The 13,213-nt window shown below is 33.8% G+C and overlaps 1 protein-coding gene across 7 annotated transcripts in view; it reads right to left on the minus strand.

Moving 5' to 3' along the window:
* The window catches only part of LOC106464787 (diacylglycerol kinase 1-like), a 160,416-nt gene that overhangs the window by 67,654 nt on the left and 79,549 nt on the right, over positions 1 to 13,213 (minus strand). For all 7 annotated transcript variants that reach the window (XR_002611826.1, XR_002611827.1, XR_002611825.1 and 4 more), the window contains exons 3-8: positions 11,633 to 11,712; positions 7,402 to 7,548; positions 6,532 to 6,739; positions 5,387 to 5,524; positions 3,990 to 4,106; positions 2,578 to 2,627 (exon numbers count right to left, since the gene is read on the minus strand). Coding sequence is in view for 4 of the 7 variants with exons in the window: in XM_022392584.1 (XP_022248292.1) it covers positions 2,578 to 2,627; positions 3,990 to 4,106; positions 5,387 to 5,524; positions 6,532 to 6,739; positions 7,402 to 7,548; positions 11,633 to 11,712 (740 nt within the window). In the remaining 3 variants the exon portion in view is untranslated. The remainder of the gene's footprint in view (positions 1 to 2,577; positions 2,628 to 3,989; positions 4,107 to 5,386; positions 5,525 to 6,531; positions 6,740 to 7,401; positions 7,549 to 11,632; positions 11,713 to 13,213) is intronic.

Raw genomic sequence — 13,213 nt, forward strand, 5'->3', positions numbered from 1 at the left:
ACCATCTTAATGGGATAAACGTATGCAAATGTGTAAGGTATTAAAAAGGACATCGACGTGTTTTTTGCTTCAAATCAAAGTGATTTTATTAATTAGGGTATTAACAACCTGATTGTAAGATGGAAAAGCATCATCGATAAGAATGGAGACTATTTCATTTAATAAGTGTTTTGTTTTGACATACAAGTTGTTCGGGTTTTTTCATCTAAAAAACAAGCGACATTAATTTCTTGACGACCTAATAAACAGCAATGTTCGGAATGCGCTTACAAGATAATGTACCAACTTGAAACCTTAGGCAGTCATATCGATTTTTCACAAACGTAAAGCTTCGTCATTTTCTAGTGAACCACACAATGGACCTAATAACTCTTCTCTGGATAGAATGCAGTAGAAGTTTTGATTGTACTTCAATTATATTTTTTAAACTTGTTACTGGATATGATTTCGTTGGTTTCTCTGCTATCTTTTACAACTGTTTTCTTATATTAAGCAGTAATTGGTTTGCATCATTGGATAAAAAAAAAAGCATATTTTCTTTAGTACTGAAATGCTTAAGGTAATGATACGACTTGTTTCATCAATAAAATTAAAGCATTCACTTTCACATGTCAAAGAAGTATGTAAAATGAAAACATCTCTATCATATACATTTCTGCATTCTTTCATGACGTATTCACATTCTTTTTCATCATTACCGTCTTCAATCAAGGCCAAAACGTCAATATCAGTAAAATCCATATCATCACTTTCATCATGTACAACTTCATCATTGATATTCACAATGTTCTCATTGTAATTTTACCGTTGTCCTTTTTTTTCCTACCGATTGTTGCATTATAAGTAGTTGTTAATGTACTTTTTGGCTACTTTCCCCCACGTCTCGGAGTCAGTTTATCAGAAACTGATAATCCGTCACAACCACAATGACAGCACGATAAGCATTTTGAACATCTAGGCCTTTTACATTTGCAAAATAAAGATTCCATTTTGAACTAAAATTGCAATTTTTTTCGACAATCTTGAAGCAGTCGTCAGTAATTTCGATCCATCGATTTGGAGCGGCCAGTGAAGCTAAGAATTGGCTAAATCATTGTCTTTTTGTCCAATGATATTGCTCAAAAAAGGACAAAAAACCTATTTTTACAATGGGTGATTTCTTTTTCTGACTAACATGAGTTTACAGAATTTGCAACTACGGCTAGTATAAAAATTCTTTATTAATTAAACGTGTTCAACTTAGAAAAAAATATGTTAAAATCTATTAACTGAATGAACACTGCTTAAACAAAAAAATAGATAAGTGAATATAAATAAATTACATAAAAAGTAACCGCAAAACTCTGTTTCCTGTATTGAATTAATACGAATTTGTATATAAAAAAAAACTACCTAATTCGTTTAACATGTAACTGCTGAACCATCAGTTCTATGATACTTACACTTTACAGATTACTCTAACGAAATAGTTTTAGTTCTACGGAGAAAATGCAACCATGTATGATCTACGTAATGAACTACTGGACTAAAATAACATTCCCCAAACAGCTTAAATAGAGAACTTAATAAAAGTAAGAAGTATTAATGGTGTAGAAAGCTCTAGAAAGACACAATATAGCGAGCATGATTATAGTAAGATCCTAGAAAGATTGATGTCATCATTAAATTCAAAATATAAAGGGCTTTATTTGAGCAAGATCAAATTCTTGGTTAGTCTTGGGCGTCGCGTAATGTGTTATAGTGGTTAGAGCGATACTTTAAATGTTTCTAACAGTGGTTGAACCAAGAAATGAAATAATAAGCGAAATTCACCCCGGCGTGGCCTAGTGGTTATCGTACCGAACTGTAAACCTCAATGCCCATGGTTCGCATACCACTGGAGCAAAAAATGTGCAGTGAGTGTGTTATAAGAGTGACGGCCAACTTCAATTATTCCACTAGAGTAGCCCGAGAGTTAGCAATAGGTGCTGATGACTAGTTGCCTATCCTATAGTCTATCAGCTCAAACTTAGAGACTGCTAGTGCTAATAACCTTTGTGTGGCTTTACGGAAATATCTGAAAAAACAAAACGAAATGGTTCAAATGTAAATACTCAAAATTTCAACCAGAAAGTTAATGTTAAAAAAAACACCGATAGGTTTGTCATTGTCATATTACATAATATTTTTAGCCGCGGCATAGCGATTCATAGAATGGGTCCGAGTTTTTCAAGTAAAAACATTTAGCTCATAGCTCCATCTCTTGACCGATTTGGGATCTAATTACAACCGCGGCTATTGAAGATTCCTTCTTGTTTTCCATTCACACATTATTTTCAAGCCACCTTTCTTGTAGGAATATAAACTTTTTGAGGGTTATCAAGTAAAATTCACTAAGTGAATCACATAATTGAAAGAACTTAAATTGCATAAAATTTATTCTGAATATATAAATAGCAATAAACACACAACCTACACAATTAAACATATGAACCCTAAAAAAAAAAATCAAATGGTAGTAAATCAACAGAACTGTCTGAAATTCCCGTGTGAAATATCATAAATAATAACAAAAGGTTTATTAAAAACAAAACTTACGTTGCTATCGAGGTATCCATTACTATCAGTATCGTAAAGCCGAAACATGACTGAAAGATATAAAGTTCATGTAACAATTACTAACAATATTGAAAACTGCATTTTACAGGTACACTAACTTAGACACACGCTTCTTCTTCTTCTTGATTAACAGTAACGTTCTACAATGAGAAAAACCAAACATGATAAACAATGGGACAATTTTTTTGAATTTTTTTTTCTGATATTTATTGCAGAGAATTTCCTGAAGCTGGAGCTTATCAATAAATTTAATCAGCCAACATAAATTCAGTTCAATTTACTGTTGATAGTTTACCATTTACAAAGTCTCTTGGTTATAAGTATTGTTTTTGTTTTAATTCCTCAACTACTTTTGACCGAAAATGTCCAACGTACATTCTGTTTTATATGAACTGGTATAAAAAAACTACATAATTTGTTTAACGTGAAATACATTGAAATACTTTTAAAAAATTCGATCGAGGCATACATCCTACTTCAACATAATTAATTCTTTCGTCATGTTATCATAAGAACAGAAAATTAATTTTTTTCAATTCGTCTTTGAAGCATTTAATTACTTCATACTGACGGCGGGAATGCATTAAAATTATGGTATAAAAGCCATTCTAAAAGATGAATATTTTTATCTTTGCGAAACGCTGCATGTTAAAGTCTAATAGAAACATCGATCTGGTAATTATCATAAACTTTCATTTTTAAACCTGTAATAAAAACTGTAGCTGAAGTAGTCTCACAGACTCAGTTCCTTCGAATTAATATTTCATATGGTCTGAGTGTACAGACGATATTGAATCAACGACCGGCCAATCAGCTAGTCAGATTTCTTAGGAATAATATGAAGATATTTATGCAACATCTTCAGGTCTTCCAGCCTCCAATACTGACAGGTAATAAAATCGCTAATTTACAATGAGGCTTACACTCAAGCTTATCTTCTGATCTTCCAGCCTCCAATACTGACAGGTAATAAAATCGCTAATTTACAATGAGACTTACACTCAAACTATTCTGCCGGTCTTCCAGCCTCCAATAGTGAAAGGTAATAAAATCGCTAATTTACAAGTAGACTTACACTCAAGTTCAAGCTTATCTTCCGGTCTTCCAGCCTCCAATACTGACAGGTAATAAAATCGCTAATTTACAATGAGACTTACACTCAAACTATTCTTCCGGTCTTCCAGCCTCCAATAGTGACAGGTAATAAAATCGCTAATTTACAATTAGACTTACACTCAAGCTCAAGCTTATCTTCTGGTCTTCCAGCCTCCAATAGTGACAGGTAATAAAATCGCTAATTTACAATGAAATTTATACTCAAGCTTATCTTCTGGTCTTCCAGCCTCCAATAGTGACAGGTAATAAAATCGCTAATTTACAATGAGACTTACACTCAAGCTTATCTTCTGGTCTTCCAGCCTCCAATAGTGACAGGTAACAGACAATGTCTTTCAAAGGAACCTGTAAAGTGTGCACGTCCACATGACTACTGGCCTTCCTTAAGTCAACTAAGAAATATAATTAAATTCATATCAATAGAACATTCTCATAGATCTAAAGTAAAAAATGGATAAGTTAAAGGTTTTGCAGTGTTGCAATACCAGAATTGAAACTTAACCAAGAAAGTAATACAGCTAATTTAATTAACCGATGTAACTTGGAGTATGTAATGTCTTATAACAAAACTTATAATACGAGTAAAATTTTTATGTGAGAAAAGAAGTATTTATTAAAGTTTTTTTACTTTGATGTGAAATTGCTGTTTTTATTGGACTTTAGGAGACAAAGTCACGAACCAATAAGTTTTATGGAGGCGAATATGCTGAAACGAGTCAATATTGAGACAGCGGTAAATTTAAGAAAATGTCATCATCTCCTAATGGAACTACAAATTAACTGTTCTTAATTATAATGATTAGTATGCATTGGTACATTAGTTTGGTACCCTCCCTGTGAAGGATATTTTCAGTCATAATCTCAATAATGTCTTACTAGATTCAGTAAGTTTATAAGTTTAGGTTAGTTCTAAATACATAAATTAAGCTAAAAATGCAAAATAATCCTCATGATAAATATATATACTAAGAATATACATTAATCATTTTAACCAATACTTTTAGTTAAACTAACATTAAGAAATAATAGAATATACGTTCATTAAACAAAGAATTCTATATCGAATTATGCAAGGTTGATAATAAAATATCTTATGTTGGTTAATCAATATAATTACCGATTCAATCCCAAATGATACTAAGTTTCAATCTAATAATCTGTTATTATATAACATTTTGTAGATACTATAACACAATTAATTGTATAATCAAGATGAAGGTTATTCCAGATCTTCTTCGTCGTTTATAACAGTAGTTGGCAAGACAAATACTAAACCGAATATTTCGTATTAAAATCTCAGTATCTTATTTCCTTGATTTTGTGTCAATAGAGTAAACCATCAAAGCAATAAGTTTAATTAAGAAAGTGTATAGTACGTGATAGAATGGAAGTAAGAGATAACATGAGTCCTTTTGTGTGCCTGTCTGAGACTTTGCACTACCAGTAATAATTCAATATTAAAATTACAGTAGAGTTTCATTTACGTCAAACGAGGTTTAAAACTTATCTCGATCACCGTAACCATATTGAATGCATTCCATGCTCTATAATCAATACTATAAAACTTACTGTTGTGTACAAGAATGGAACTGTTGGACTTTCGGGAAGAGTTCGATCACCGTAACCATATTGAATGCATTCCATGCTCTATAATCAATACTATAAAACTTACTGTTGTGTACAAGAATGGAACTGTTGGACTTTCGGGAAGAGTTTCTGGAAACCACACTCTGGTTAGGAGAGGAATCCGTTGACATCTGCTCCCCGTAATTCTGAGTAACAGTCACCATCGGGTGAACAGAAGCGCACCCTAGTGGAAATATAACAGAGACGAAATATAGTGTTTAAGTTCTTGATATGTGGTTCTATATGTTTCTATCTTTTTTAATTTTTGACTTCACGTATTTATTCTAAGAAACATATTCTGTAGTCTCTACTAACAAAAGTACTAACAACCAAAAAATGGTAAAACAAAGAAATAACATCATATGCTTTAACTTTGCGTAACGAATCTGCTGATGTTTGTAGACGCCATATTGAAAAATAAAAGAAAAAAATGAGTTTAAAGCTACAAAGCAGTTTATTTACAGAAAACAGGTTGCGTCTTCTATCTTCCGTGACAATTTCTTTTTGTTCTAACAATATTTGTAGTGTGCAATAGTAATTTTCTCTCTACCAGTGTAAACACAAAGGGACTGGATATCTGAATTCAACTACAGTTCAACGGCTCCAGTTCGCAGTGGAGGATATTTAATTTAAAGAGAGAGGAGCTTTGTTTGGACCACACACACATGGATTTCTAAAATAACTAATGCTCTCGCTTGCATATTTATTAACATTTTAGCAAAGCAAGAAAACGTAACATCAGTTCAAAGTACTTCAATTGTTCATAACGAAATTTGCAGCTAATGCAGGTCTGAGAGAATGCCCAAAGACACACAAAATAGAAAGCAAACTATATTTAAAAAAAAAAAACAGTTACTGGTCAATATAATTTTGTAAGAGCCTTTTAAGTGCCATGAAACACGTGAGAAAAGTTGTAAAAATGACTAAAATAGCATATTTATCCTACTTCTTTAACGAATTAAAATATTAAAAGTCACGACTCACAGCAGGGGAGGGGTAAAGATGGTTGATCTCGCCTGCCCCCCCTACCTAACTCAGCCGGGGGTCCTATGCTATGACGTAATTTTCGTATTTGTTTTAATCCGGCTTGACTAGAAATGTCTCAGAGAAACTGCAAATTGGACCCCTCCACGACATTGTAAGTACCCTGTCACCCACACCCCCCTCTGTAACTACGTTTTGCTTACTTACCAGACTTGCCAGTGAAGCTGTCGCTATCACTGCGATGATGACCGAGACTGTGTAGTTTTTCTGTAAGTCCATGGATTTTTTCTGCCAAGCCGTGATATTTCTCATCTTTCTTTTCTGCTTGTCCATGCTTGGCTAACTCCGGTAAAGAACCACAGCCATTATGCGACGTAAGTGGTGCACAGGCTGTTGTGGACGTCACAGCTGCCACCTACAAAATACACGACGTAATGGCTTCTTAACACATATTCTGTGGAATCACAGACCAAAGGAGACACCAAAACATTTCTTAACATACGAAATTAACAGATGCACAATTGGAATCACATTAAGAATAAAAGTGCTTTATACGTTTCACTCACAAACGCATGATTAACAAAAATAAAATCACTTACTTAGTATTTTTGTTTGATTCACTTTTCGAGGAGCAACATGAATTGAAAATTGAAATTTATAACATTAATAAAGCAAGGAATAATTTGTGTATAAATAAAAACATGAATGATCAGTTTGATAATTTATATACCAGGTGATCACACGATATACAATAAGGTTTTCATAATATCATGTTATAGGTCTATAAACCCGCAATTGTTTAATTTTTTAATTTGAAGAACGTGTGTTAGTTGTTATTGGGTACATTTACTATATTGATTTAAGAGCTGGTACAAAGTGCGTGTAACAGATGAAACATGTGATGGTTTTTGTAAAGTGTGATAAACAGAAATTAATAATACGTATTTAAGCCCATGTTTAATTCAGGACTGATAAAATTATACAAATATAGTAACTGAAGTGTTACTGTAATATTTATCGGAATGATTAAACTCACCTTTTTATCATAAATACATACTATATGATTTCAGTTTTTACCTTAAGAAGACGACCGTCAAAACTCTGGGACGTAGCTTGGGGTGATTTTTTTAAAAACGAAAGAAAAAGACGTTTGGATAAATCTCTTGGCGTTTCGATCTCAAGGTAAGTATCCAAAAAGAGTTGGAAGCCCTCCAGATCAATATCCTGCAGCAAAAGGAAACAATGACTTTGGTAAAAGGGATACCGAACCAAAAGATATAAATGACGTTCTATTGTAAACTAACAAACCCTTTAATGAATTATTGTTCACATTAATAATATAGGCAGTGAGGAAAAAAGTACTAGTGTATAGTATGAAAAATATTAACTAAATTCATCTATAATTTTACAGAGGTTGCGTTACATTAAAACACATTTGGAGTTTCGCCACATCTTTACATTCTACGTCGCCATGTCAAGTCAAGCTCTATCTGACGACCGTGAATCTTGAAAATAGCTCTGCAGCGTAGTTTATATTGCAAACGGCTCCATCGTAAGGTTGTCATCGAGAGCACGAAGAGAACGGTTTACCAACGCCCATTCAACAGTATGATCGCACAGAAATGTATAGACGATGCGTCTAGCGACTTGACCGGTATATCTTCGGTTGTAACACCATAGATACACGTTTATTTCGAGGATTCTCACCTGTTACAGGACACTGCCCTTTGCTTGTCACGGTTGGCATACGGACTTGTTGCATTTCTCTTTCTTGATAGTTCTGGCGCTTCAAGTTGATCCATATTCCTTTGTTTTCCATTACCATTATGTACAAAGGCTATCTCCGTCTTGGAAATTCTAAAGTCACAATATGAACACATCTTTATCACCTGAGTGTGAGAATATTTTGCTGTTACATACCATTCCAGAAAACAACAAGATGCCAAATGATGATAGATTTGTTATTCTGACACATTCTGTTCTACCGCGACTATATATGTGCTGAGGTTATCACGTGAATTGCTGGTTTACTTATTCAAAATCGTTTTAATATAACGTATTAAACGCTCTGTATTAGCATTAAAATCTGAAAATCGAAGAAGAATTGTGTGAGGTTCAATCCACATAAACGAAAGGAAGCAAACTATGTTGGTACGAATCATTTAGTGCACGATGCCTGGAAAGGAATTATTCTTTAATCATGTACACTTAGAAGAAAAGCAGGAGTTCTGAGAAACAGAAATATATCAATAAACATAAAGTGGAGCCCAAGTTAAACTTGTTTGGTATTTATTCAATTCCGCTGCTAAAGGTACTCGAGGGTTAGCTGCATTAGCGGTCCCTAATTTAGGAGTGATAGACTAGAGAGAACGCAGTTAGTCAACATCGCCCACTGCCAACTTTTGGACTACTTTTTTTACCAAGGACAAGTGGGATTTAACGCTACGTTATAATGATCCCATGGCCGAAAGAGCGAGTATGTTTGGTGACGAAATTTGAATCTTCGACCCACAAATTGCGAGTCGAGCGTCTAACCACCAAGCTCCCGAGAGAAGCCATTTTTTAATTTACCTTATGTTTTTACCTACGTAGCATCTCCTGCGTTGTGTATAAACACTTGAGTATATATAATTGTTGTGTACTTATCTTATGTTATTTGTATGAGTTTATTGATTTCCTTAAATATTAAATTTCAGAAAACTTTTATAAAGAGAATAAAAGTGGAGAAATACAAAAGAGGTTTACAGAGAATGAAACATTTTCAAACTTTGTTTCTCTTCTCTCAAACTCTGTGCTTTAAGCGATTTAGACTTAAAAGTTAAAAGATTTTGTCTCTAACTTCTAAGTGTCTTGCACGAGAACTATGCGTCATTACGTTAATATTCAAACACAAACTTTACGCTACTTTACTCATAAAAACAACAACAACAAAATTCATAGCTTTCTATGCTCTCAGGGTTTGGAAAGATGAAGAAATTGGTCAGAAATACTGTAATAATCAGGCCCGGCATGACCAGGTGGTTAGGGCGCTCGACTCGCAATCTGAGGGTCGCGGGTTCGAATCCCCGTACCACCAAAGATGCTCATCCTTTAAGCCGTCAATCCAACTATTCGTTGGTAAAAGAGTAGCCCCAAGAGTTAGCGCGGTGGGTAGTGATGATTAGCTGCCTTCCCTCTAGTCTTATACTGCTAAATTAGGGACGGCTAGCGCAGATATCCCTCGAGTAGCTTTGCGCGAAATTCAAAACAAACAAACTGCAATAATCGAGAATGTGATGTTGATTCTCTTGAAGAAAAATGCCTTTACACAAAATTGTCACTATATAGAATACAGTTGTTCCGTGTTGCTGCTTGACATTATATAAATTATATAAACTATAAATAGTTTTCCAGAAATGTTAAGGACTCTGTCATAAAAACTATTTAATATATCCTGACTTTTTTAAATTCCATGGTAGTGATATGACAAGGTACTGTATCAAAACAAGACTCCACGATGAGCCGGCCAGGGGTATTTACCCTTATTGGCGTATGTATTTCGTGTTATAGAATTTTCGCCCAAACCTACACAACGGCTAGCTACGCTTCGTCGTCCTTAATTTTGAACTGACAGACTAGAAGGAAGACAGCTAGTCAACACCGCCCACTGCTGGCTCTTAAGCTATTCTAATCGTATAGTGGGATATGATCGTCACTCTTATAGTACACCCACGGTCCCAAATCGCATTGTTTGTTTGTAATTAAGCACAAAGCTACACATTGGACTATCTGTGCTCTGCCCACCGTGGGTATCGAAACCCGGGTTTTAGCTTTGTAAGCCCCAAATTGCATTTTTTACGGAAATGGAATTCGAACCATGAATCCTCGGATACATAGTTCGGACATGCGAACCACTAATCCACTTTAAGCCTCAAAACAATAACAAAAAACCATCATAAGTAATTATAATAAATAACTGAGAGTTATAGACTCATGGTTACATGCACTGAGGGTTATAGGCTCATGGTTACATGCAACTTGTAAAACTTACGGAGTAAGAATACCTATCTGAACAGTATACTCCTCACCATGGTTTATACTATAATTCTCAATTAAAAAGAATAACTTGTTAAAGCTAATTAGAAATGTTACTTACGGCCACTAAAAATCTCAACTTTTTAAGATGTGGAAATACTTATTGCCAAATAAATATTTCTTTTTTTTAAGTCAGGGATTTAAAACTACTTTTTTTTACTCCTCGAATTCACAGTTCAATCATGCATTGAAATATCTAAAATATTAAGCTCTTAATTATTATTGATATTTTTTAGGGTAAAACACTTTTTACTGAAAGTACCATTTCGAAATAACGCTTAATTGACTGTTAATTTTTTCCCTAAAATTATTAGTTTAAAATTTGTAATCTTATTGTACTTTGTATTACGTTTTTAATCCAGAACCTCAGGAAAAACTTACGTCACAACAGGGAAAACGAGTAGTTTCTGATGCAAATATCTAAGCAAACAGAATCCAAGAATATACTAGATGACAGCAACAAAACTAACGGTTGTTTCCTAGCTGGTTGCAGAGAGTAAAGAATATGTTGACTTTAACATTAGTCATCCGAATTTTGTTAGTGATGCAAATTGCTCGGTAATCATGTGTTCAGTTAATTGTTAATTTTTTAATGATAAAAGTATATTGATATGAGAAGCGAGCTTATTGTATCAAATAAAATGTATTCTACTCATTTATGGTTCAGCTGAGAGCTACTTCCTTTTCAGTGGTTCCATTACTTTAAAATGATATATGTATATAGGTTTTAGCTCAACTTTTCACCGCTTTGGGGCTGAATTGTGTGTTAAATAATATGCTGTTCGCAGTGATTGAAATAAGCGGTTAAGTATAATTAAGAAAATCCTACCTTGAAATGAAATATTGCTCAAAGTAACACTGAGAATACTAGCTTGTTTCCAAATAAAATATTCAGTATTAAGTTTTCAGTTTAGAAGAAAGTGGAAGATTTCTATTTCAGTACTTGTTTAACGTACATGAAAAGGAAATTCAGGTCTTGATAAAGATGTGAAGAAGTTAATAAACAAACTTTCGAGAGAATAATTTTAAAACTCTAATAATAAATACCTAACGTTCTAGTAAGCATCACACTGGTAACGTTACTATTTAGATCTCAACCACGATCGAGGGTAGCACAATTCTTTGTAAACAATAATCCTTTAGACAAAATTTTTAATTGATTAATTTTTAAGAAGTTGAAATTGAAACACCAAGAATCGTTTGAAACATGGCTTCTTTAGTAGTGCATACTTACTCCTTCAGGATTGTACTTGGACAAAGCGCCCCCTTCTTTAAACTCATATTCTAACACCTCAGTCAGCTTCTTAGAAGAAACTGTAATCGATAAAAACAAAAACAGCCAATTTTACTCAATTATTTCCAAACTAATCAGATAGAATGTAGACATATCAGTTTATTAACCGAAAAACTATGCTTAGAGTAAAACAGAAGAACCTTAGTAAGATAAAAGCAACCATAACAAGTTTTGTTATCAGCTTTCTTCGAAAACTTAACTTATCAAAATGTAAATCATAAGTTACTGCTTTGTGTAATTTGATTATTGACAATGTTATCATTCCCTCGGTACCAACTGGATGTAGTAAAGTATCCTTGAAATCCACCTTAACGTCTGTCATTATTACCCCTGCTATCGAAGGTGACGGAGGTTATGTTCCCTCCCCCATATGTGTGTGTATGTGTTTGTCAGCAAGTTTTCTCACAAACGGTTGAATATATTTGAATGAAACTTGGTATACATTTAGACTATGATCCAACTTAGAAGCGGTTAGTTATTGGAGTCACAGCAAAGGTCATGAAAATCCAAAAAATTCTTATCTGTTAACATGGGAACCGATTTTTCACATTATGTTTGCTCTATGACTCAGTTAAAAATGAAAAGATTTTGATAGAACTTGGTGGAAGTATGTATAATATTATTCCTCATTAACCTGCCAAGAATGATCTCTGTCCATTGATAACGACGGGCATACGGACACATTTTCATATTTTTTGAGAGCCGAATGTGATCAACGCTGTTTGGCGGAGGTATGCGCTCTATTGAGTGCCCTTTAGTTTACATTTTGAATAATAATTTAAAAGACATGATTATGTTGCCCTTACTCCGAATTTTCATCTTTATCTGAAGCTTTGATAAAATGCAAACGTTAACTTCTAATGTGATTGAATATTATGAAACTGCCTTTAAACAAAACATTTCTGGAACTTGAATAAAAATAGCAATGGTTATAGAATAGATTTCATTAGTTGGTTATAGAATAGATTTCATTAATTGGTTATAGAATAGATCTCACAGCAATGGTTATAGAATAGATCTCACAGCAATGGTTATAGAATAGATGTCATTAATTGGTTATAGAATAGATCTCACAGCAATGGTTATAGAATAGATGTCATTAATTGGTTATAGAATAGATCTCACAGCAATGGTTATAGAATAGATTTCATTAATTGGTTATAGAATAGATCTCACAGCAATGGTTATAGAATAGATCTCACAGCAATGGTTATAAAATAGATCTCACAGCAATGGTTATAGAATAGATGTCATTAATTGGTCTGCATCACGTTACATTGAACTCTTCAATTCCCATACGTCTATTAATACAACTACAGAATCAGTTTAAATTTCACTACAGACTGGAGACCATGTTGGACTTCTTACGGCCCCCCAGTGGCACAGCGGTATGTCTGCGGACTTACAACGCTAGGAAACGGGTTTCGATACCCGTGTGGGCAGAGCACAGATAGCCAAATGTATAGCTATGTGCTTAACTATAAACAAACAAACAGACTACTTACATCTGCAAGGCCACAG

This window comes from Limulus polyphemus, unplaced genomic scaffold, assembly GCF_000517525.1.
Source record: "Limulus polyphemus unplaced genomic scaffold, Limulus_polyphemus-2.1.2 Scaffold1742, whole genome shotgun sequence".
Taxonomy (NCBI): Eukaryota; Metazoa; Arthropoda; class Merostomata; order Xiphosura; family Limulidae; genus Limulus; species Limulus polyphemus.